The following is a 27,611-nucleotide window of genomic DNA, read 5'->3' on the forward strand; positions in this document are numbered from 1 at the left end:
CGTCGACAGCAGGGTTCGAACCTGCGCGGGCGAAGCCCAACAGATTTCAAGTCTGTCTCCTTAACCACTCGGACATATCGACTTTTGTTGAAATTATTGTATGTTTACTATAAAGACCAATATTTTGTTCTACTAAATAAAATTTAGAATACCGTGCACTCAAAAATTAAGAATAAAATTAAGATTGTGGAATAGCATAAGACTGTGCACTCAAAAATTAAGAAGGATCAATTATTTCACCTTCTATTCTGCATCAAATAATACATAGATGCTCTCATACCTTATACATGTATTAATTATGTAGATTTTTAAATTACAAATCAAACACCGTATTAATTTTATACATGATAATTTATCTCCTAATCAACTACCGAACAATAGTATTACTTATACATAATTTAATAACTACATTAACTCATATCTAAATCATATACCAAATGATCCCTTATTGCTTCTTCTAATTATTACTAGATAATATTAACCTTGTTAAGTGTTGTGTATTTCATTCATAGATTAGTCTTACATCTTATATTAAAAATCTAGCTTATTGTTAATATACTATCAAGCTTTTGTCGTTTGAAATTGCATCATGTTGTTGTAACAACTTTCAGTAATATCAACCACACTCCATAACTAAAGCGTACAATTGTAAATTAAAGGGAACAACGACCCACCACTATTAAAATCAGAAACAGTAAAATCCGGAAATATAAGGAAAAAAAATAGAACTAAACAATATCTTGTAAAATTAATACATAAGACACCGACTTCTCAATTGTGGATCTCTATTGAAATTTCTATAACAATGATCCACAATTGGAACTGGAACTCAAAAAAGTACAGCTAAAAAGGAGGTCACACTTCACTACTTCTTTAGGAAAATTTTTAGGGGATGAAATTGGTGGTCTCCTCTTTGTCTTTGATGCCGTACTTGAAGAGAGAAGAGAATAATCAATTAACACAAGCTTTGAAATTGAATGTGAGATACCATGGTACTTTATTAGATTCAACACACATTTTCTATAGTATGTTAAAAGAAAAAAATGCCCTCAATTTGAATTTTAAAACAGACAATGTTGATACTACTTCATTACTCACACTTCTATAATAGTAAAGTACAAATTAAAAATATATATATGTTGGGTTGTTACCCAAATTGGGCTTATTTGGGTTAACAATCATTATTTACTCCATTTCAATTTTCAGCCCAACTAAGCATAGGTGCACAATGACCAATGATTCAACTCATTTTGACCTGCCTAAAATCAATTTGAATCTGTTCGTTTATCAGTCCTAAAATATTTTTTAATAGGAGTCTTGAAAGACATAATGCATAAACATGTCCCTTAATTTTATTTGAGATAGGATCTACGCCTTCCAACTTTGAGTGTACACAAACAAACATTTAAACATGTATAAAGATGATCAATGGGTGGACACACATATTTCTACATGATATAATACGTGTAGGATGTGAATCACCACATAGGATAAACACCACAATGTTTAAGTGGATACTTGTGTACACCTAGAATTAGAGTGCAAAGACGTTACACTCTGTTTGGATCATTGTTACCCATTGTATTGTATTGTATTGTTACCATACATACAATGTTTGTTTTGATTGTTACTTAAAATGTATTGTATTGTATTGTATTGTAAAATTTTGTTGTAACGTAATAATGAAAATCCTCATTTTATGGAACAACTGATTTGGTGTGTTCCCATTGTTACTTAATTTCTTTTTTCAATTATATCCTTACCTAATATTTCATAATACTATTTTACTCTTTACCCTATACTCCCTCCGTCCACTATTGTTTGTCAGGTATACTAAAAATAACTGTCCAAAATTAATTGTCAATTTAAACCATCAAGAAACAATTAGTCATTTTTTTCCAATTCTGCCATTAATAATTACATAACTATTGGTTTCAAAAAGTATTGGCCATTTTAAAGTTACAAGACTACTTTAATGTGAAAAATGTAATTTTTACAGTTTTCAAAAAGTATTGGCCATTTTAAAGTTACAAGACTACTTTAGTCAAATTGCACCTTATATTAAAATTTTCTTAAGGGTTGTGCATGATCTTATTCTGGAAAACAATACTGGACGGAGGGAGTATTATTTAATCCTAGTCAAGCTTCCTACCCTAGAATAATTATGGACATTAAATTACAATACAATATGATACAGTCAAACCAAACAATACAATACCGTCTAGCCAAACATTGTATCTACCATACATTCCAATACAATACAGTATATTATGAAACAGTGGGTAACAATTATCCAAACAGAGTGTAACTTAAACCAAGTTAAATGACATAATTATATATTATCTCGTCTGAAAATATCTAGAATTGGATTTTAATCTTTGGAGCAATATGGACAATTTGCCTACCTGCTTCAGCAATTCCAGGCAGAAAATTCAGGCAACATGCAGACAACAAATCCTGCTGTAAACTTTGCAGGTATCATTGCATGCACTTCTTCTATAGTTTTTGACAAACTTTCATGTGAATGTTATAAAGCTAAAAATGACTTGTGGATCTTAGACTCAGGTGCATCACACCACATGACATTTAACAAACTTCATCTCACCAATATTTTGCCATTACCTGAACTTATATTAGTTAGATTACCTAATGGCTACAAGGTAAAATCACAGAGGTTGGAAATGTGCAACTAACATCACAGATCACACTGTACAATGTCTTGTTCATTCTTTCTTTCGAGTACAACCTGATTTCAATCAATTCTCTAGCTCTACATCTTAAATGTGTTGTTTCTTTCTCTAACACATCTTGTCTACTGCAGGCCCCTTCTTGTCTACTGCAGGCCCCTTCACTGAAGAGGCCTCTGAAAATTGGTAAAGCTCATGATGGTCTATATCTCCTTTGCTCATACTGTCTGCAAAAGAGCAAGCATTCCACTTCATCTGAAAATCCTACCACATGTCTTTCTCTTCATAGAACTGATAGGTTACATTGTCAATGTACTTCTCATTCTTGTTTTCCTCATCAAAATGTAATAAACACTTCCCCTGACAATAAAAGCACTACTATTTCTGTTGATAGCAATGTTGTTCTCTCTGGTGATAATACAAACTTGTTGTGGCATTATAGACTTGGTCATGTTCCTTTTGTTAAAATAAAGAATATATCCTCAATACCTGTGATCTTCTCACACAAACAACCCTTGTTTTTCCCCATCTGTCCCATGGCAAGGCAAACTAGACTAACCTTTCAACAGAGCACACATAATAGCACGGCCATTTTTGACTTAGTCCATGTTGATTTATGGGGGCCATACCAAACACCCATACATGACAGTTTTAAATTTTTTCTTACCCTGGTGGATGACTTCAGTAGGTCCACTTGGACACATCTACTCGGTCATAAAAGCAATGCCTTATATGTCATTAAAACCTTCAGAACTATGGTCGAAAACCAATTTAAAACTACCATTAAAATAATTAGATCAGATAATTGGCTTGAATTCACCAATATTACGTCCATCCAATTCTTTCAGTCCAAAGGCATTATTCATCAAAAGTCTTGTCCATACACACCTCAACAAAATGGTGTGTGGACAACACCTCAACAAAATAGTGTGGTGGAAAGAAAACATAAATACATTCTTGAAACAGCTAGGGCATTCCCTTTTCAGTCCAAACTCCTTACTAAATACTGGGGAGAGTGCATTTTAATTGCTACTTATATCATTAATAGACTCCCTTTTGCACCTCTAAACAAACGTCCATATGAAATGCTGTATGGGTTGAAGCCTTTTTACTCACATTTAAGAAGTTTTGGTTGTTTGTGCTACCCAACTATCCCTAAAACCCAAAGATCCAAATTTTAACCTAGAGAATTTCCACATGTTGTTGTAGGATATCCATTTGGTATGAAAGGATACAAGGTCATGAGTCTATCCACTAAGAGATTGTATGTCTCCAGAGATGTCATTTTTCATGAAACAATTTTCCCCTTTGCAATGACTAAAAATCCTACTCTCTTCCCTTCCTCTCCTTTCTATTCTCACTGTTTTACTGATCATTCTGCATATCCCACTTCTAGCTCATCATCTGATTCTATTGTCTAGTGTGATCATGAAATGTCAAGTGACACAAGTCCTCCTTTGCCTTCTGAACCTTCTAGTCCACAACATCCTCCTTCTCCTAACAACACCTCAACATCACCTCTCCAACAAGTTCACCAACTTGATATAACAACCAAGAGGTCTCATAGGACTCACAAATTTCCCACATACTTATCAGACTATGTTCACTCCATACATGTTTCACAACCCACAAAAACCCACATACCAACTCCTACCACATTAACTGCTTGTTTTTCTCTCAACCATCACATATCTCATGCAGAATTGGATCCTAATAGTCAAGTTTTTAATTTAAATATTACGAGCCATCTAGCTATGAAGAAGCTGCCCTTGATCCTGCCTGTCAAACAACCATGACTCAGGAATTTGCTGTTTTGCATGATAACAATACTTGGTCCCTCATTCCTTTGCCTATTGGTAAGAAAGCTATTGGTTGTGGATGGGTTTATAAGATTAAACACAAGGCTGATGAAAGTGTGGAAAGATACAAAGCAAGGCTAGTGGTTAAAGGGTATACTCAACACCTTGGCATAGACTATACATAAACTTTCTCACCAGTTGTTAAAATGACAACTGTAAGAGCTTTGATTGCTATTGCTGCAAAGAAACAGTAGAACATTTACCAGCTTGATGTTAATAATGCTTTCCTCCATGGAGACCTATATGAGGAAGTATACATAGATGTCTCTCAAAGTCTTGCTGTGACACATACAGAGCAGGTTTGTAAGCTCAATAAGTCCTTATATGGTCTGAAACAAGCAAGAAGACAGTGGTATGAAAAGTTAACTGCAACTTTGAGTTCAAGAGGTTACACTCACTCACTATATGATTATTCATTGTTCTCTAGGAATATGGGTTCTTCTACTGTTTTCTAGGTGTCTATGTAGATGATATTATACTTACAGGAACTGATTATGAAGAAATTGTTAATCTCAAAAGTTTTCTCCATGACCAGTTCAGAATCAAAGACCTTGGGAGACTGCACTATTTCTTGGGTTTGGAAATACTATATAAGGATGATGGAGTCATTATATCTCAAATGAAATTTGTACATGACCTTCTCAAGGACTTCCATTGTAATAGTCTGTTCCCATGGCTTCTCCCTTAGATCCTAATGTTAAACTTAAGGCTCATAAAGGTAGACCATTGAGTGATCCTACCTTGTATAGGAAGTTTGTAGGGAGGCTGAATTTCCTCACTCATACTAGAATTGATATTGCCTATGGAGTTCAACATTTGAGTCAATATATGCAAGATCCCAGAGAACCTCATCTTCAAGCTGCTTTTCACATGTTGAGGTATCTTAAAAACGATCCCACCTTGGGCATTTTCATGTCATCTTCTCCTGATTTTGAAGTTCAAGCTTTTTGTGACTCCTATTGGGCATCATGCCCTGACTCTAGAAAATCTATTAGTGGCTACATTGTCTTGCTAGGAAACAATCCCATCAGCTGGAAATCTAAGAAGCAAGAGACCATTTCGTTATCTTCTACAGAAGATGAGTACAGATCATTACGAAAAGTTGTTGGAGAATTGGTTTGGCTACATCGATTGTTCACTGAGTTAATTGTTCCTCCCATTGGTCCTTTCCCAGTATATTGTGACAATCAAGCTGCACTTCACATAGCCAAGAATCCAGTTTTTCACGAGAGAACCAAACATATAGAGGTCGATTGCCACTTTGTTAGATCCAAGCTTCAAGAAGGTTTAATTTCATTGCATCACATCAACGTTGGTGATCAATTGGCTGATATCCTCACGAAGTCTCTCACAGGAATCAAACACTCTGCTATGATGGACAAGTTGGCTGTGTTTACCTCACCTCCAACTTGAAGGAGGGTGTTGAGATTAATAAATTTATGCATAATTAGTTAGTTAGTTTAAACAGTGTTATTTTCACAGAGTTAGTTAGTTAACATATTTTGTAATTAGTTAGCTTTCCGTTAGCCAGCTGTCCTAGTTGTTAGAATTGAGTTAGCTAGATATTTTTCAGATTTCCAGTCTGTAGATATATAGCTCACTGTATCTAGTTCACATTCAGTTTTCATAATTTAGAAATGAGAAATGTGTTTTCTCAATCATCTCTCTCTTAACTTTGAGTTCAGTATTTTCTAGAATCCACCATTAATGGTGGTTTGCTGCTTTCATTCTGAGTTTTGACAGACTTGACTTTAACTTTAACTAAAAAAAAGAAGAAGACTTGACTCTAACTTTTTGTCGTCTCATTTCTTTCATTTTATAAAGATGAAAACAATGTATGTGGTTATATTTCTTTCAATAATTCTAGTCCTAAATAATTAAAGATTTTGAATACTTTTCTTCTTTTTATGTGAAGTCACACCAAACAGTAAATCAGAATTAGAAAGTAATTCTAACAGTATTTTGCAGTAGTATCTAAATGTCTAATAATATGGTGAATTTGTACAAATGAAATCAAGAATAAAAAAGTTTACCATAGATTAAAAGTTTTTCGAAGTTTATTATTCAAATAGTCACTCAATTATATTATAGAGTAAAGTTAATTTACTCTATCAATTCTCCAAAGCTTACCATGCGTGTGAAATTTATTACTCAAAAAAGTTACTCAATTATAATTGGAGTGATGATTGAGTAATAGAAAAAAAATTTGATCACATATAAAAAGTTGGCTGAAAAAGCAGCTAAAATAATTTAAGGAGGACCCTGTAATCGCAATGAAGCATTTATTGAAGTGCATGCCTTTACTTTTTCATATCATGAAAATACCATAAAAAAGGTTACTGACTCAAGTAGTTGCTGGAAAAGTTTATGGTATGCAAATGAGTAATTTTCTATTGTTGTTGTTTGCAGTGTTGGTGATTATATGTGGATGTGATGCAAGGAGCACGATCGATGAAAGGAGTGAGTTAGCAGACAAGGGGGAAATACTGGTATCTGCTGGAGGAAACTTCGCAATGGGATTCTTTCGTGGTGATGGCGGGTTAAAGAGGTATGTAGGCATATGGTATAACAGGCCAGGTTATCTAATTATTGTATGGGTTGCTAATTGGAATGATTCGATAGCGGAATCAACAAGAAAAAAGGAGAATGCTTCCATGGTCATTAAAGATGGTAAGCTCAAAATTTTGAATATTAGTGGATACACTTATTTCTCCTCAGGAGTAGATGATAAGTCTGGCGTTAAAGCAGAGTTGTTGGATACAGGGAATTTGGTTTTATTTGATGAATCAGGAACTAAAGTGTGGGAGAGTTTTCGGAATCCAACGAATACTTTCCTACCAGGCATGAATATGGAGAATCTGGAAATAACATCTTGGGTAGGATCTGGAAATTGGAAGTTCAAATTCAAAGTAGATCAAAAAGACAACAAACAATATGTGATAGTTGAGAACGGAGTGGGTAATCACTGGCAAGGGTTTGCGAACTCAACTGCTTCTGAATTTTTCAGATTCAATGATATGCCCTCTTTTGTATCCTTCTTTTTATCCAATAATTCAGATGAAGCGAGAAGAACATTATTGAATATTTCAAGCTTAGCCAATCATAGTAACAAAGATTCTATTTACAAACATTCTAGACTCCTGATGACCGATGGACAAATACATTTCACCTTTTGGGATAATGAGACTGGATGGTCCACGTTATGGTCAGCCCCAAAAGACAAATGCGACGAGTTCAGACAATGTGGGAAATTTGAGATTTGTAACAGCAAAGACAGGCAAGTGTGCAGATGTTTGCCTGGGTTTCAGAGTGATCCTCAAGAATATTATGGAGACGGGGTATATTCAGCTGGATGTTCGAGAATATCAAATAACTCTTGCAAAGAAGACACATTTATGGATCTGAGCTCAATGAAATTTGTGAATCCAGAATGGACAGATAGAAAGATTAATACCAGTGAGAACTGCCTGAGTCATTGTTTAAGCAACTGCTCGTGCAATGCATATACATATTCTAACAATTATGGATGCTGGTTTTGGGGGTCGAATCTCAATAATCTCCAGGAGAACTACACTGATGGTTTCAACCTCTCTGTCCGCATGCCCCCTAATGGTAAGAAGCTGATGTGTGACCATAAATTCTTCATTTTACCTTTCTGATACCAACACTTGTCTCATTTATTGGATTGTCTTCAGAAGTTGGAACACAAGGAACATTGAACAATACACCGATGCAGCAACCCCTAGTTATTTCCATCTCTGTAATTCTTGGAGTTATGGTTCTGTGTGGTATGATTTATATAATTTATCTGAAAAGAGTGGCAAGAAGTAAAGGTAACAATGTAGAAATTTCATCTGCTTTTTCTCAACTACTCCAACTTTTGGATATCGTAATCACTTCAATTGTTTTGATTATAGAAGCCAGAGATATTGTTTTGGGAATGCCTATGGAGTACTTGCCTCATAGAGATAGTTTTGATGAAGATTTAATCACTGAAGATGATAAGAAACGGATTGATGTCCCGTTTTTCAGCTTGAATAGCATACTAGTTGCTACCGAAAACTTCTCAAATGCAAGTAAGCTCGGGAGAGGTGGATTTGGACCTGTTTGTAAGGTTTTGCAATTTTCTTTTCTTTTTTCCTTCTTCTGTTCTAAGTTGTTTTACCATTCAGATTTTTTTCTTTCGTTTTCGTTATATAACAGTCTGGAGATATAATTATGCAGGGTAACTTTCTCGGAGGTACAGATATGGCAGTTAAAAGGTTGTCAAGTGATTCTGGACAAGGTGTTGAAGAATTTAAAACTGAAGTAACGTTGATTGCCAAACTGCAGCACAGAAATTTAGTTAGGCTTCTAGGCTATTGTGTTGAGAGAAATGAAAAGATTTTGTTATATGAATATATGCCCAACAAAAGCTTGGATACGTTTCTATTCGGTTAGTAATCTTCCCTCCCTACCACGAGACTCGTTGTAGTAATAGTTTTATGATTGATTCTCTTTGAAGTTATCTTACAAACCTTGCAATTAGATCATGCATTCTGTCGATTACTGGACTGGAGGATTCGTTTTGAAATTATATTGGGTATTGCTCGAGGGCTACTTTATCTTCACCAAGACTCGAGGCTAAGGATCATTCATAGAGATCTAAAGACGAGCAACATATTGTTAGATGAAGAAATGAATGCCAAAATATCAGATTTTGGCTTGGCAAGGATTGTTGAAGGCAAAAATACAGAAGCTAATACTAACAAAGTCGTTGGAACATAGTAAGTCTCTTAGTTCTGCTTTCACCTTAGATTTGGTGGGAAGAAGATAGATATATACACACCAAAATGTATTGGTTTACACAAATTAGATGCTAAAATAACCTATTCTGGAACACTAAAAACAGTGGCTATATGTCTCCGGAATATGCAATGGAGGGACTCTTTTCAACCAAATCTGATGTATTTGCCTTCGGAGTGGTCTTACTCGAGATTATAAGTGGGAGGAGAAACATGGAATTTTTCGAAGATGTAAAGATGTAAACCTCATTGGTCATGTAAGTACCAAAATTTCCCTCATTAATATACATCTCATTCTACTTAAAGCCTTCATTGACTCAAACTTACTTATCACAGGTTTGGAGACTGTGGATGAAAGACAGTGCATTAGACATGATAGATAAAACCATAATTGAGTCGTGCGATGAAAATGAAGTGCTAAGGTGTATGAATGTGGCACTCTTATGTGTTCAAGAAGATCCAGCTGAGCGTCCTGTAATGTCAAATGTTGTTTTTATGCTTGGAGGTGAAAGCATAACACTACCAAGACCAAATCAACCAGCTTTTATAGCACGAAGAAATAGTGCTGGTGCAAGTACATCTTCTTCGTCTTCTAAGCTATACAACAATTCCAACAATGGGTTGACAATAACTGAAGAAGTAGGCCGATGAAATCGATATATATAAGTTAAATGCATAACGTACATAAGCCAACAATGTGCCGGTATATCTTTTCTTCAATTTCAGTTTGAATTTCTGTTAATTATTTTGGCACGCTAAATAACTGATTGTGTTATAGTCTCGATAGAATAATTAAAATTTTTATTATCAAGTAGAGTTATGTACAAGTTCTATAAAAACTTTGTTTGGATATAATGTCACAATTAATGTATTATGTATACATCCAGGGTTAATGCTAAATGGCCAGAAAATTTGGTCAGAAAATTTAAAAGTCTATAATATTCTTTTATTTTAAAATAAACGGATCTTCTTTCCATTTTTTAAATTAAAAGGTATTAAAGTTAAAAGGTTAAAAATGTAAAATAACATAGTGTGAAATATGTTATTTTACCATTCTGGCCAAATTCTGACCAAATTTTCTGGCCAAAAGGATTTTTTCCATACATCCAGCAACCAACATCATATCATATATATATATATATAAATGAGTACATTGATATTGCTCTTAATCATAATAATAAATCTCATAATGGAAGAATTTGAAAAGTTATGATATGGAAAGTCATTCATCACTTTAATGTAGAAATCAATTTCAGAATTAAAATTTGAATTTAAAGGGTCATTTCCTAATGCTATTTAAGAACCAACTTGCAAAGATGGAGACTCACAATAGGAAATCGAATTAAGAAAATTACTCAATTCAACATGAGAAAATAAGAGAGTTAGAAGTTGCAAGTTCAGATAACCAAAAAAATGCTAAAAATTGGTAATCAAGAAGAAAAAATAGCAAAAGAGAGTAAATTTAATACATGTGTAGTATTAAACAATGAACAGTCTAATGTTGATATGTTGTCTCTAACAATAACAAAGTTTTCTTTTCAGGGCATGAAGACTTTCTTTGCAATATCCTCAACTTTTCGTTCTTGCTTTCTTTCTCCATTATAAAATTTTTCTTCCATGAATCATTTAAAATTGTATGAGTGTTGGACTTGAAGTATAGATATCAATTTAGGGTATATGTAGAAGTTTTCTTATTGTGCATTTAAATGAGAACCATTAATCATTTTTGTTATTCATTTTTGCACATACTAATATATCATATGTTTGGACCTAATAACATAAAAATGTAACTCATTATTTTAGATACCAAACTAAATTTTGCAGGTTCATCAAATGTCTAATCATTTGATATACAATAAAGAAGTTATTTGAATACATTGATTGTTCATCTATTTTAAATTGTATTTTTTAAAATAGCTTGTGATACTGATTAAAATGTGATTTTGACAGTAATTCACACATTTCACGGGACTCACGTGTCCAGGACTAGTTCTATATAAACGAGTATACGCAGATCTTATCCTTATCAAGCAAATAATGTAGGACCCGTTTGGCCATAGATTTCTCAAGTAAAATTTGGGGAAAAAATTAGCAAATAGTGTTTGTCCATACAATTTGATATTATTTGGCAAATATTTCTGACAAATAACCCAAATTCCCAAATACTAGAAAAAACTAGTATTTGGGTCAAATAAATGAGTAACAATGATACAAACAGAGTGTAACTTAAACAAAGTTAAATGACATAATTTATAATTATATCGTCTGAAAATATGTAGAACTGGATTTTAGTCTTTGTCCATTTAAAAAATAAAATAAAAATAATTTGATTCCAGGAATCATTTTGTGAGATAGGACCATACGTCTTATTTGTCGATAGAGAAAATAAACGAAGAGATAATAAATTAAAGAATTAACTATAGTAGTACGAGAAAATCCTGTACTCCAAAGTTGACTTGACTTACATTTTTCGTCGTCTCATTTCTTTCATCTTATAAAAATGAAAACAATATATGTGGTTATATTTCTGTCAATAATACTAGTCCTAAATTATTAAACATTTTGAATACTTTTCTTCGTTTTTATGTGAAGTCACACCAAACAGTAAATGAGAATTAGAAAGTAATTCTAAGAGTAGTATCTAAATGTAAAATAATATGATGATCTTGTACAAATGAAATCAAGAATTAATTTAGTTTCTGAAACACCCTAGTTACATTTTGGACAGAGGAAGTAATTTACTCTATATCTACATATCAATTCTCCAAAGCATACCATTTATTATTCAAAAAGTCACTCAATTATAGTATTATAAGTTGATTACAAATAGTTGAGTGATCATTGAGTAATAGAAACAAAGTTTTATCATATAAAATCTCAATGGTTGGCTGAAAATAAAAGCTAAAATAATTTAAGGACGACCATTGACTTGGTGAGTTGACTGTACTCGCAATCAAGCATTTACTAGTACTAGTATATGTTCCATTTGAAGTGAATGTTTACTTTTTCATACCATAAAAAATGTTACTGACTCAAGTAGTTGCTGGAAAAGTTTAAGTTATGCAAATGAGTAATTTTCTCTTGTTGTTGTTTGCAGTGTTGGTGATTATATGTGGATGTGATGCAAGGAGCACGATCGATGGAGGGAGTGAGTTAATAGACAACGGGGAAACACTGGTATCTGCTGGAAAAAAATTCGAAATGGGATTCTTTTGTGATGATGCCGGGTTAAACTGGTATGTAGGCATATGGTATAACAAGAAAGGTCCTCGAACTGTTGTATGGGTTGCTAATTGGAATGATTCGATTCAGAATTCAACAAAAAATAAGGAGAATGTTTCCATGGTCGTTGAAGATGGTAAGCTCAAAGTTTTGAATATTAGTGGACACATTTATTTCTCCTCAGAAGTAGATGGTAACTCTGGCGTTAAAGCAGAGTTGTTGGATACAGGGAATTTGGTTTTATTTGATGAATCAGGAACTAAAATGTGGCAGAGTTTTCGGAATCCAACCGATACATTTCTACCAGGCATGAAAATGGATAGTAATTTGAAGTTGATTGATTCAAAAAATGGCAACTACAAATTCCAATTAGATCAAACAAACAACAAAAAATATGTCATAGTTGATGAGAATGGAATGCATAAAATTCACTGGCAAGGGTCTGTAGGAGGGTTTGCGAAATCAACTGCTTATGAATTCTTCAGATTCAATGATATGCCCTCTTTTGTAACCTTCTTTTTATCCAATAATTCAGTTGAAGCGAGAAGAACATTATTCAATAATTCAGTGGAAGCGACAAGAACATTATTCAATAATAATCGTAGTTTTACTCCGATTGATTTTTCAAGGTTAGCCAATCATAGTAGCAAAGATTCTATTTTCGAAGGTACTAGACTCCTGATGAACTCCTCTGGAGAAATACAATTCTACTTATGGGATAACCAGAGTGGATGGTCCTTGTTATGGTCTGCCCCAAAAGATGAATGCGACGAGTTTAGAAAATGTGGGACATTTGAGATTTGTAACAGCAATGGAAGTTCAGTGTGCAGCTGTTTGCCTGGGTTTCAGAGTGATCCTCCAGAAGATAATGGAGACGGGGAATATTCAGGTGGATGTTCGAGAATATCAGATAACTCATGCAAAGAAGATACATTTGTGCATCTGAGCTCAATGAAATTTGGAAATTCAAATTGGACAGATAAAAAGATTAATACCAGTGAGAACTGCATGAGTCATTGTTTAAGCAGCTGCTCATGCAAAGCATATACATATTATAACAATTCTGGATGCTGGTTTTGGGGGTCGAATCTCAATAATCTCCAGGAGAACTACCCTGGTGGCTTCAACCTCTCTGTCCGCGTGCCCCCTACAGAGGCGTATGTATGTGAAGGGGAGGGGGTTCACATGCACCCATCCTCCCCTTCCTAACCCCTATATAATACTACTATTTTTCTAATTATCTTTTTAAATTTGTATTGGTGAACCCAAGGTTAAAAAGAATACTCTAGTATATTGATAAGTAAGTACAAATAGGGGGTGCATAACTTATAGATTTGTGGTTCAAATTTTTCTATCCACATTAACATTTTTAATTTTTAATTAATATAACAAAATGTACCACTTTTCATAGATCTTTTTAATAATTTATAAATAAAAAGAGGTTCAAATACCCATATTTTTAGGTTGCATTAGCTATGTCTAGACCTTAAGCTAGAAGTGTCAATAAAGTCAAATTATATTTTTTACTTTCTTTTTCTCCTTTCCTTCTTTATTTAGACGTTTTTCTTATTATTTTTTTTTAACTTTTTCTTTTGACTTTTCAAAGCCCTAAACTAAAAGGTAAAAAGGAGTAAAGACATCATATTGTTCTTCTTTTGGCTTCATTCCACATTTCCACTTTGTTGTTCATGGTGAAGTAGAAGTGAGATTTGAGAACAAGTAACAAGGTATGTTATCTAAAAAAAATAATTATTTATTAATGTACTTTATTTGTTTTATATGTTTTTCTTGATTTATGAAGTGGTTCCATTATTTGATTGCTTGAATATTTAAATTTATAAGAATTTCTTGATTTCTAAATAGTTATCTAATAATTGTGATTCTTTTATTAGTAAACTTGTTATTTGTGCTAATATTTTTTAAAAATTATTTTGTTTTTATAAGATTGAATAGAAGTGTGAATATTTAATTTTGTAGGTAAAATAATTCTTACAATCAATTCATCAAATCACAAATGGATAAGTTTCTCATCAAGTTACCAAAGCCAAAAGATGGCCAACCAAGTTCTAGCTCTAATCAACCATTCGTGAGTTCACAAGTTGCTCCGGAAGTTCAAAGACATACAAATTCTTTTCCACTTTCAAATATGGATAATATACTTGATTTTAAATCTCTGGAAGCAGATCCCAAAGATCGAATGCCTATTTCATCTTATTGTCCTAATATTCGAAATGCGGTAAGGAGGTATTACATTCTAAAAAAGCCATGTCAACTTGTTGATCATATCTTCCCTAAAACTAAGTTTGGAGATAAAATGCGTCAATTTCGACCAACTTGGTTTAAGAGAAGATCTCAATGGTTGGAATATAGCATTAAAGCAGACACAACATTTTGTTTGTGTTGTTTTTTGTTCAAGAATGAACTTGAAAGTCGTGGAAATGCCGGAGATTCATTTACAAGAGATGGTTTTAGGTGTTGGAACAAAGCTTTAGAAAGATTCAAAAAACATGTTGGTAAGGTAAATAGTATCCATCATAAATGTTTCAATAGGATGCAAGATTTGAAAAACCACCGACAATTGATCCAATCTTCTTTTGACAAGCAAAGTGAAAAGGCAAGAAGTGATTATCGGATGCGTTTAAATGCCTCAATTGATGTAGCAAGATTTCTCTTGACATCGGGATTTCCATTTCGTGGACATGATGAAAGTGAAGGTTCCGAATATAAGGGTGCTTTTCTTGAACTTTTGAAATGGTATGGGGATAGAAGTTTTGATGTGGGAAGAGTAATATTAGGTAATGCTCCACAAAATGATATGATGATTTGTCCGACAATTCAAAAAGATATTGTGGAGGCTTGTGCTAAAGAAATAACTAAGGCTATCATTGAAGACTTGGACGGTGATTATTTTGGAATATTAGTTGATGAATCAAAGGATGTTTCTCATAAGGAGCAAATGGCTCTAATTTTGAGATATGTCAACAAAAGTGGAATGGTGATAGAGCGATTCTTGGGTATTGTCCACGTAAATGATACATCTTCTCAATCATTAAAAAAGGCAATTTATTCTTTGCTTTTGGATCACTCATTATGTACATCCAAAATACGTGGTCAAGGTTATGATGGGGCTAGTAATATGCAAGGGGAAATAAATGGTCTCAAGTCTTTGATTTTACAAGATACGTCATCTGCATATTCTATTCACTGTTTTGCTCACCAATTGCAATTGGCACTTGTAGGTCTTTCCAAAAAGAATTCGGATGTGGATAATTTTTTTTATGTTCTCACTAATATTTTGAATACTATTGGAGCTTCATTTAAACGCAGAGATTCACTTCGACAACATCAAGAAGATAAGTTGGAAGAGTTGCTTAAATTTGGAGAAGTTCATACAGGGCAAGGTTTGAATCAAGAACGTGGCCTCCAACGACCGGGTGATACTCGTTGGGGGTCTCATTTTAAAACCTTGGACAATTTCCTGATTCTTTTTTCTTCAATTGTTAATGTGCTTAAGGATATGAAACGTGATTGTCCATATCATCTTGATAGATTTACGGCGGAAAATCTTTTGAGCAAGATTCATGAATTTGAATTTGTCTTTATGTTGCACTTGATGTTTAAGGTGTTGCTATTGACGAATGAGTTGAATAAAGTTTTACAAAAGAAAGATCAAGATATTGTTAATGCTATGGGATTGCTTGACCTTTCAAAGAAACGATTGCAAATGATGAGAGAGGATGAATGGGACTCTATGATGGATGAGGTTAGCTTATTTTGTGGTAAACATGGAATTTCAATTCCCAAAATGAATGAAGACTACTCTAATGGGAAGTCGAAGCGTAAGAGGTCCAATATTTCATATTTGCATCACTTTCGTGTGGAAGTATTTTATGCCGTCATTGATTTGGCACTTCAAGAACTCAATAATCGTTTTGATGTGGTGACTAGTGACTTGCTCCTCGGTATGGCTAGTTTGAGTCCGGTTGATTCATTTGCTAATTTTCACAAGGATAGGATAATGAAACTAGCCGAGTACTACCCAAGTGAGTTTGGTGATAAAGAGCTTCGGGAACTCAATTTTCAACTTGATGATTTTATTGTCTATGCTCAAAAGTGTGATAGCAAGTTTCTCAACTTGAAGGGAATCAAGGATCTTGCAAAAGTGATGATAGAGACAAAACTAGATCAAACTTGGTCACTTGTGTATCTACTTGTGAAGCTAACTTTGATTATTCCTGTTGCTACCGCAAGCGTGGAAAGAGCATTCTCATCAATGAAGTACATAAAGAATGATTTGCGTAATAGGATGGATGAAGATCTTTTGAATGGTTGTTTAGTTTGCTATATAGAGCGTAGTATATTTAAAAATGTAAGTAATGATGCCATTATTGACCGTTTTCAAAATATGAAAACTCGTCGAGGACAATTGTAAGTGAATGATGTTTGTTGCTAATATATTACTATATAAAGATTGTTACTACCTACTTGCTCGTCAACTTGTTCTCACCGTAAAATTTATATAATTGAATTAATTGCCTATTTTGAAGATAATGGTGCCCCCATGTTCTTGAGATCCTGGATACGCCTCTGGCCCCCTATTGGTAAGAAGCTGATGTGTGACCATAAATTCTTCATTTTACCTTTCTGATACCAACACTTGTTTTATTTATTGAATTGTTTTCAGATGTTAGACCACAAGAACCATTGAACAATACACCGATGCAGATATCCTCACGGAATCAGCAACCCCTAGTTATTTCCATCTCTGTAATTCTTGGAGTTATGGTTCTGTGTGGTATTATTTATATAATTTATCTGAAAAGATCGGCAAGAAGTAAAGGTAACAATGTAGAAATTTCATCTGCTTTTTCTCAACTACTCCAACTTTTGGATATCGTAATCACTTCAATTGTTTTGATTATAGAAGCCAGAGATATTGTTTTGGGAATGCCTATGGAGTACTTGCCTCATAGAGATAGTTTTGATGAAGATTTAATCACTGAAGATGATAAGAAACGGATTGATGTCCCGTTTTTCAGCTTGAATAGCATACTAGTTGCTACTGAAAACTTCTCAAATGCAAGTAAGCTCGGGAGAGGTGGATTTGGACCTGTTTATAAGGTTTTGCAACTTTATTTTTCTTTCCTTCTTCTGTTCTAAGTTGTTTTACCATTCAGATTTTTTTCTTTCGTTTTCATTATATAACAGTCCGGAGATATATTTATGCAGGGTAAGTTTCTCGGAGGTACAGATATGGCAGTTAAAAGGTTGTCAAGTAATTCTGGACAAGGTGTTGAAGAATTTAAAACTGAAGTAATGTTGATTGCCAAACTGCAGCACAGAAATTTAGTTAGGCTTCTAGGCTATTGTGTTGAGAGAAATGAAAAGATTTTGTTATATGAATATATGCCCAACAAAAGCTTGGATACGTTTCTATTCGGTTAGTATACTTCCCTCCCTACCATGAAACTCGTTGTAGTAATAGTTTTATGATTGATTCTCTCTGAAGTTATCTTACAAACCTTGAAATTAGATCATGCATTCTGTCGATTACTGGACTGGAGGATTCGTTTTGAAATTATATTGGGTATTGCTCGAGGGCTACTTTATCTTCACCAAGACTCGAGGCTAAGGATCATTCATAGAGATCTAAAGACGAGCAACATATTGTTAGATGAAGAAATGAATGCCAAAATATCAGATTTTGGCTTGGCAAGGATTGTTGAAGGCAAAAATACAGAAGCCAATACTAACAAAGTCGTTGGAACATAGTAAGTCTCTTAGTTCTGCTTCACCTTTGATTTGGTGGGAAGAAGATAGATATATACACACCTAATGTATTGGTTTACACAAACTAGATGCTAAAATAACCTATTCTGGAACACTAAAAACAGTGGCTATATGTCTCCGGAATATGCATTGGAGGGACTCTTTTCAATCAAGTCTGATGTATTTGCCTTCGGAGTAGTCCTACTCGAGATCGTAAGTGGGAGGAGAAACATGGAATTTTTCGAAGATGTAAACCTCATTGGTCATGTAAGTACCAAAATTTCCCTCATTAATATACATCTCATTCTACTTAAAGCTTTCATTGACTCAAAATTAGCATTTCACAGGTATGGAGACTGTGGATGAAAGACAGTGCATTAGACATGATGGATCAAACCATAGTTGAGTCGTGCGATGAAAGTGAAGTGCTAAAGTGCGTTAATGTGGCACTCCTATGTGTTCAAGAAGATCCAGCTGAGCGTCCTGTAATGTCAAATGTTGTTTTTATGCTTGGAGGTGAAAGCATAACACTACCAAGACCAAATCAACCAGCTTTTATAGCACGAAGAAATAGTGCTGGTGCAAGTACATCTTCTTCGTCTTCTAAGCTATACAACACTTCCAACAATGGGTTGACAATAACTCAACGAGTAGGCCGATGAAATCAATATACATATAAGTTAAATGCATAACGCACACAAGCCAATAATGTGCCGGTATATCTTTACTTCAATTTCAGTTTGAATTTCTGTTAAATTATTTTGGCACGCAAAATAACCGATTGTGTTGTAGTCTCGGATAGAATAATTAAAAAATTTATTATCAAGTAGAGTTATGTACAAGTTCTATAAAAACTTTGTTTGGATATAATGTCACAATTAATGTATTATGTATACATCCAGCAACCAACATTCTATATAAACGAACAACAACAACATATTCAATGTGATTCTATAAGTGGACCTGAAAAGAATGTAGTATACGCGGTATACGCAAATCGTATCCTTACCAAGCAAATAATGTAGAACCTATTTGATCATAGATTTCTCAAGTAAAATTTGGGGGGGGGGATTTGGCATTATTTGGCAAATATTTCTGGCAAATAACCCAAAGTTCCAAATACTAGAAAAAAACTAGTTTTTGGGTCAAATCTCATTATTTTGGATCTTTTAAAAATTCAAATTCTACACCAAACTTTTATCTTTTACAAAAACACCATCTATAGTAGTTGTTTACGCTGTATTACATAATTCTGTACGTGAACACCCAAGTAGTGATGAAATATTCAGTGAATGTGAAAGTGATGATATGGTTCTTGATGAAAATGATAAACAATCGGCTCAGGATAACAAAGTCATGTGTTTTGTCTACTTCACGGTGTATGGAATGATGCTTGTTGCACTGACTCCAGACTAACACATTGCTCTAGTGTCATGGACACTACTTGTTATTTGTTGCAACGAAGATGACTTATAATACAAACTTATGATTAGTTTTAAAACTTATGGATATATATCATATTTTTTCTAAAAAAGTGAAATGTTTTTCAAATATTATGACCAAACAAATGGTGAAATTTCACCCAGATAATATTTGTCAAAAATATTTGAAATTCTATGGCCAAACAGTAGCGTAGTATTGTTAAAGCTTAATTACTAGTTACTAGTCTATTAGACAAAGTCAAAGTTGTACTCCTATTTAAAAATAGTGATGTGTCCATGAAGAGTCCTGAAATATTGCATTATTTGTTGGGGAAATAATTCATTATAAAAAGCTTCCTGGAAATTGGAATTATTTGTGAGATACGACAATAAAGTCCGAAACAAATGTTGGACCAGACAAGGATTATAGTGATGTCTAATCACAATATTAGTAGCTCAGTTGGTTAGTTACTTAAATTTTCACCTTATTGGTGAGGGTTTGCTTCCCCACGTTATAATCTCTTCCCAATTTTCCCTTCCCTACCCCCATTTTTTTAAAAAAAAAATCACTTCACGGAAGACGAAACTAGGCGTGTCAAATGTTAGAACAATTAATTTATGAAACTTATATAATTTTTAACTTTTTAGTTATTCTTTCATTTCGTAGCACAAAAATTAGATTTTTCTAAACCGTTTCAATCATTTAAGTTTCTATTCGGTATCGATACATTTCAATTAGTTTTTGGTTTTTTATTTTTGAATATATATCACATCAGAATCATTGAGGATGACTTATTTGTTGTTGTGAACCATCATGATTCTATAAGGGCCAATGGTCTAAACCACTGATCAAGGTGATATATTGTTAGGCTGAGTAAAATATTGGAGAGTTTTATTCAGAATCCAGACTCAATTAGTTGTTGTTAAAAAAGACTAGGGATCACAAAGAACGGTTATGAAAACTATAATGTCAAAGCTTTGACTTTCTGATATCTCTCATTCCCTTTCTATGGTCTTGTACTCATCTCTCTCGTTACTTCTTCTCTGTTGATCTCTCCTTAGTTAGTGTGTTATTACTTTGTTATATATATTCTACATTGTAACTTGTATTAAGTGATTATAATATATATCATTATTTGTATTGGAAATCGGATTTGTTTCATTCGTCACATAGAATCATAAAAATTAATTATGATAACTTGCAAGAAATAACAAAGTTTGTTCCATTTTAGAACGACAATTGAGTTGCTAATAGAAACTTTTCAATTTAGACGTATTAACTTTGAAAAGATAACACGTAGTATCAATATAAAATTTTAAAAATATAAAACTGATAGTTAGCTCAAATATTGCAACCATTTAAAAAGGAAGAGAGAGAGAAAACAACCTTAGGTTCATTTTGGTATTTTCTTCAACTTCTTTTATAAAATTAAAATCCTAATATAATTATTCGGTACGATTATAAAATACGTAGGATCATCCAATTTTTATTTAAAATCTCTAATAATCTGTTTGATCAATTTTAAAGAAACATTGACAGCCCTAAAACATTTAAATGAAAGATTCACATTGAATTGAAAGAAAAGATATGGAGTAACCACTAAAGAATGTGGTGTAGTGGATGAGACTGTACTTTTATTCTTTAACCAGAGTCTTAGGAAATATTTCCCTCGAATGGAGTCCTATACGATATGAATCCAAAATAGTCAAACTGTAAGACATATATCAAAACACTCGATAAAAACGATAGAAGAAGAAGATATGGAGTAGATGAGTGGAAGTGTTGTTCAGCTTAGAAAAGATCATAAAGGAACTGAGGAGAAACTTTTCAGTGTTTCAAAGTTAGACTTTGACCTAACATTTTTTCTCACGTATCAATCACTCCACTTTGAAAATAGATACATTATAGTATGTGGCTTATATTTCATCAATAAATTTGTGTTGAACGGAGGACGAATTTAAGATTTTTAAAATAAGAAAAAAGAAATACTAAATGAGAATTAGTCTCTAGTCCTCTAAATAAATAACCTAATATCTAATTAAGTACATCATTTAGCCTTTTCATAATATGAATATCAACAAATAATATTGTACAAATTTCAAAAGATATATACATAAAATAAATAATTTCACGGAGAAACCACAAGTTTACTTACCTCATTTTTAGTAAATAAATTCGCTACTAGTATTGAATATGGAAATAATATATGTTTATGCTAATGTTATTGTTTATTATGTATGATAATAATAAAAATAAAAATAGATGAAGGAAGTAACATAAATTTAAACACTATATTAGATTACAAGTTTCACATAAATCCAGTGGAAATAACTAAGCTTTTGGGATGGATGAAGTAATCCAAAAACTAATTAACTATTAAAAAGTGAGTGAGACAGTTAATATCCTTCTATTTGTAACAAAATAGTATTGGGTTCTAGAGAATAAAGAACTTCTCGATTTAGAGTGTTTAACCCCTTTACACGTTTGGACAGTTGTTACTCGTTGTACTGTATTATATTATTAGTTCAAATATAATATTTGTTTTGATTGTTACTAAAATTTTATTGTATCGTATTTTTAGATCTATCATTAGGTAAAAACAAAAACTCTCATTTTATATAATAATCGATTTGGTGTGATTGCATCGTTACTTTAATATTTTCTTCTTATTTTATTTTTATTTATTATTTAAACCTTTTCATAATAGCTCTACCACATGTCACTTTTCTTATAAGTTCATCATCCAAATTCCCAATGTGTGATTGTAAATAATATCATCTATCAAAATCGTTATTAATTTAGACAATACAATACGATACAATATAAGACATTAGAAAAAGACCAATGACTTGGTCAATTGGCAAAGAGCTGGCAATGTCGGAAAGGGGGAGTTTTTTTCTCAATGAAACAATTAGTCATGTAGGGTCTCACTGAAATGAAATAGAGGGCAAGAGCTACCTATTTGAATTTATGTTCTTCATTCAAATCATCAACAATTCCATAAAACAATGCAATTAAGTAATTTTCTGTTGTTGTTGTTGTCTGCAGCATTGATGATTTTACATCGATGTGATGCAAGGAGGAGCACCATTGATGGAAGCAGTAAATTAGTTGACAATGGCGAAACCCTCGTATCTGCTGGAGAAAATTTCGAAATGGGATTCTTTTCTGATGATGCCGGGTTAAACAAATATGTAGGCATATGGTATTACAAATTAAGTCCTAGAACTGTTGTATGGGTTGCTAATTGGAATAATTCGATTCAGGGTAAAAGAATAATGAATGAGGATAATTCGGTTGTCGTTGAAGATGGTAATCTCAAAGTTATAAGTAATGGGTATACTTATTTCTCCACACAATTAGGTAGTGGTTCTAACAGGAAAGTAGAGTTGTTGGATACAGGGAATTTAGTTTTAGTTGATGAAGGAGCTGAAATGTGGCAGAGTTTTCGCAATCCAACCGATACATTCCTACCAGGTATGAAAATGGATAGCAGTTTGAATTTGACTGATTCAAAATATGAGAACTACATATTCCGATTAGATCAAGCAAGTGACAAGGAATATGTTATAGTACTTCCAAAGCAGGGCAAAATTCTCTGGAAAGGGTCTGCGGAATCAGGAAAGTTAAGTTTCAGTGAGATGCCTGGTTATGTTGCCTACTTGTTATCCAACTCCACTAATAATTCATTGGAATCGATAGGAACATTTAACAAGTATAGGCTCTTAATGAACTCCTCGGGGGAAATACAATTCTACGGTTGGGATAAGGAGATCAGTGGATGGTCTTTGAGGTGGTCAGCGCCAAATGATAAGTGTGATTGGTATAAGTATTGTGGGAAATTTAGCATTTGTAACAGCAAACGTGAGCCAGTATGCAAATGTTTGCCCGGGTATAAGCTCAATCCTCCAGATAATTCAAAAGCAGGAGAATTTTCAGGTGGTTGTTCAAGTATGTCAGTTAGCTCTTGCAATGAAGACAATGTAGAAGTGCTCGACACGTTCTTGGATTTGAGGTCGATGAAATTCAAGAGTCCAGACAGGATATTCAGTAATAATAGTACCCGTGAGGACTGCAGGAGAATTTGTCTAGGCAACTGTAAGTGCCAGGCCTATACTTACCATGATTCTGTATGCCGGATTTGGGTCACTAGTCTCATGTATCTCCAGGAGAACTATGCTGGTGGCTTCAACATCTCTGTTCGTGTCAGCATTTCCGATATTGGTAATTTCTTTTTCGATTTAACTTACGTACACAGACAGTTTAAGCTAATGTGTGACCACAAATAGTACAGTAATTTGATTTTTGTGCATTGCAGAAGCAACAAGGAGAAATTGCAAGCCGTGTGGCATAAACCTAATACCCTATCCATTAAGCAGTGAACCAAATTGTGGTGACCCTTTGTATTATAGTTTCTCATGTGATGATTTAGTTGGTCAGGTAAGCTTCCTCACATCGAATGGCAAGTATACTGTCGTTAACTTTGATAAAGATAACAAAACATTTGTTATAGAAGCAGCTCATAAAGAATCTGTTGGTACTTGTGATGACAAAGGACCGGTGACAGGAATTTCTTGGTTCAACCAGTCATCACCTTTTAAGGTGATAAACTGGTGTTACAATCCCACAGAGAATCTTAATTCAGGACCTTTTAGTCGAGGGAAAGATTTAATATTGATTAGTTGGAAACCACCATTGGAGCCATTTTGCAAGACTTCAGAAGATTGCAATGATTGGCCAAATTCTAGTTGCAATATGACAAAACAAGGAGAAAGAAGATGTATATGCCAAACTGATTACAAATGGAATGGCTTGATTTTAAATTGTTCCTCGAGTTTAGGTATATGGATCAATGTTACTTACTACAAATGATTTTCTTGCCAATAGTTCAATGATACCTTTTCCTATGTTCTCCATTTGACCTTTTATATGACCAACACAAATTTCATTTCTTAAATTTGCTTCAGAACTTGGAACACAAGGATCATTCATTGCGAAGCTGGCATCCTCACGGAATCAGAGAACCCTTGTTATTTCCATCTCTGTAGTTCTTGGAGTTATAACTTTGTGCAGCATTAGTTATATAATTTATCAGAACACTAGAGTGACAAGAAGTAGAGGTGATAACGATTGAAAAATCTCATCTGTTTTTTCTCAAGTTCAGCTTTTGGAGGTATATTATGATCAAGTTCATAACTAATTACTTAATTGGTTTGATTTTAGAAGCAAGAGATATTGTTTTGGGGAATCATATGGAGCACTTTCCTCGTAGAGAAAGTTTCGGTGAAGATTTGATCACTGCAGATGAAAAGAGACGTATTGATGTCCCATTTTTCAGCTTGAATAGCATACTAGTAGCTACAGACAACTTCTCGAATGCAGCTAAGCTCGGGCAAGGTGGATTCGGACCTGTTTATAAGGCTAGGCTACTTTCTTTTGTTCATGTACCATTCAAATTTCTCTATTTTTGTTATACAACGATTCTGACAAAAATTATACATACAGGGTAAGTTTCTCGAAGGTGCAGAGCTAGCGGTGAAAAGGTTGTCAAATCATTCGGGACAAGGTGTTGAAGAATTTAAAACTGAAGTAATGTTAATTGCCAAACTGCAGCACAGAAATTTAGTCAGGCTTCTAGGCTATTGTGTTGAGGGAAATGAAAAGATCTTACTATATGAGTATATGGCCAACAAAAGCTTGGATACATTTATATTCGGTCAGTATACTCCACTCCGGACCTCAAAATTCTTTGTAACGTTTTATGCAAATATATGGTTTTTTTTTGGATTTATTACCTCTAAAGTTAACCTTGTACATTGCAAATAGATCATACATTCTGCCGATTATTGGACTGGAGGATTCGTTTTGAAATTATATTGGGTATCGCACGAGGGCTTCTTTATCTTCACCAAGACTCGAGGCTAAGGATTATTCATAGAGATCTTAAGACAAGCAACATATTGTTAGATGATGAAATGAATGCCAAAATTTCAGATTTTGGCTTGGCAAGGATTATTGAAGGCAAAAGCACAGAAGCTAGTACAACCAGAGTTGTTGGAACTTAGTAAGTCTCTGAATACTGTTTTCAGCTTTGATCATTTGGAGAGCAAACACACACACACACACACACACACAGAGGCAGAGATCTAAAATTTGGTCCGATTTCACTAAACATATGCTTCCTTTGATGTCTCATTGTATGAAACATTAAAAACAGTGGCTATATGTCACCGGAGTATGCATTGGAGGGACTCTTTTCAATCAAGTCCGATGTATTTGCCTTCGGAGTGGTAGTGCTTGAAATCATAAGTGGGAAGAGAAACATGGAATTTTTCGAAGAAGTAAACCTGACTGGTTATGTAAGTACCCAAAACTTCCCTCAATTAATTTGCTATTCTGTTTTAATGCTTTAACTGACTCAAAAATACTAATCACAGGCATGGAGACTGTGGATGGAAGACAGGGCACTAGACATGATGGATCAAACTATTGTTGATAATTTCGAGGACAAGGAAGTGATAAAATGCGTAAATGTGGCACTTCTATGTGTTCAAGAAGATCCAGGTGATCGTCCTACAATGTCAAATGTAGTCGTTATGCTTGGAGGCGAAAGCATGACTCTTCCAAGACCAAGTCAGCCACATTTTATCACAAGAAGAAATGCTTTGAGTACATCTTCTTCCTCTTCTAAGCTCTACAGCACTTTCAACAAAGAGTTGATGGTAACTCATGAAGAAGAAGGCCAATACATAGAGATGTAAATGCACAACGAATAAGTAAATAACTCAACATTATGTTAAAATCATCTATATCTTTCCTTTTAATTCAGTAATGAATTTTTCGGTTAATTTCTTTTGGCATAGAGAATAAATCATTGTATCTTCCCTCAAGTGACAACACGTCACTTGAATTGAATTCAGAGTTATATTCTTTCACTGATCAACATTTTTTCCATGCATATTACCCTTTTAGTGACTTTAAAAACGTTACGTTTGCCCTAATGTCATCCAAGGTTGTATGCATTGTGACTTTATACCAAATGTGACAGTCGAACCTACTTGTGATATTATCTGCTTTAAGTCTAGATGCACGCGACTTTAAAACACGTTAGTAGGATCTAAGATATCCCTTTTATATGACTAATATCTCCATTGTATTTTGTCAATGTGAGATTTGTCAAAGGTAAACACGAATTTCTACAGCAAGTTATAAAGTCACATTTCTTATTTTCTTAATAGATACGGTCGATGGATTAATATGGGACAGACTCTGGCCCCTCTCCGATCTGTTCGTTAAATACATTAAACCAAATGTTTCAAGCCAAAAGAGTAGATATTAAATATTAACTTTATCTCTGTTAGAATGTGTTAGAGTCCCACATTGATTGATAATAGATGGATGCTCTGCTTATATGCACTTGAGCAATTCTTTCCTTGTGACCTAACTTTTGGAGTTGAGTTAGATCCAAATAGTATCAGAGTGAAATTCATGTCTATTTAGGCTTTCGATCCACACTCCAGTCAGGTCTCTATTCCTTGAAAAATGTGATGTGAGTTATGAAGGTAGAAAGTATAAAATCATTGTTTCCTTTTTTAAGTAAATTCCAAATGTGGCAAAGACTTGAGTCTATTCATGTTGGCCTTTGATAGCAACAATGTTGCGTTTCTCTTTTTAATTAATAGAAATGTTATTTGGTGGACCATATGGAAAGAAAGGAATTCTAGGAATTTTGATAACAAGAGTAGCCCTCTGCACAAGATTAAAATGAACTGCATTATCACCTTGGTGAGACCATCTCCAACACACCTCTATTTTACTCTTTATTCTCTATATTTGGAGAGTAAAATAGAGAACGGACACTCCAACCC

At 33.8% G+C, this 27,611-nt stretch overlaps 1 protein-coding gene, 1 non-coding gene and 1 pseudogene across 2 annotated transcripts; 2 read left to right on the forward strand and 1 right to left on the reverse strand.

The window, feature by feature from the left end:
- TRNAS-UGA (transfer RNA serine (anticodon UGA)) lies at positions 1-82 on the reverse strand. Its single transcript has one exon. It is a non-coding gene; the product is annotated as a tRNA-Ser (tRNA).
- A 6,616-nt stretch (positions 83-6,698) lies between these two features.
- LOC102587009 (G-type lectin S-receptor-like serine/threonine-protein kinase At4g03230) lies at positions 6,699-10,210 on the forward strand (annotated as a pseudogene).
- Positions 10,211-12,284: 2,074 nt separating this feature from the next.
- On the forward strand, positions 12,285-26,686 carry LOC102587338 (uncharacterized). The gene is made up of 17 exons (XM_015314876.1): positions 12,285-13,731; positions 14,969-16,980; positions 17,023-17,153; positions 17,237-17,392; positions 17,477-17,673; positions 17,782-17,992; positions 18,086-18,323; positions 18,447-18,588; positions 18,669-18,980; positions 22,713-23,967; positions 24,062-24,583; positions 24,711-24,863; positions 24,967-25,163; positions 25,249-25,459; positions 25,570-25,807; positions 25,961-26,102; positions 26,181-26,686. Exons 1-17 carry the CDS (start codon positions 12,391-12,393, stop codon positions 26,502-26,504), a joined length of 7,782 nt encoding a protein of 2,593 aa, XP_015170362.1. The 5' UTR covers positions 12,285-12,390; the 3' UTR covers positions 26,505-26,686.
- Positions 26,687-27,611: the final 925 nt, after the last annotated feature.

Source organism: Solanum tuberosum, unplaced genomic scaffold, assembly GCF_000226075.1.
Source record: "Solanum tuberosum cultivar DM 1-3 516 R44 unplaced genomic scaffold, SolTub_3.0 scf00313, whole genome shotgun sequence".
Lineage (NCBI taxonomy): Eukaryota > Viridiplantae > Streptophyta > Magnoliopsida > Solanales > Solanaceae > Solanum > Solanum tuberosum.

Bases quoted from the DNA above. Each gene is read 5' to 3' on its own strand.
- LOC102587338 (XM_015314876.1), top strand. From the start codon at position 12,391: ATGCAAATGAGTAATTTTCTCTTGTTGTTGTTTGCAGTGTTGGTGATT. The intron at 17,674-17,781 runs GTTTTGCAACTT...ATATTTATGCAG, and splicing joins GATTTGGACCTGTTTATAAG to GGTAAGTTTCTCGGAGGTAC. The intron at 23,968-24,061 runs GTAATTTCTTTT...TGTGCATTGCAG, and splicing joins TGTCAGCATTTCCGATATTG to AAGCAACAAGGAGAAATTGC.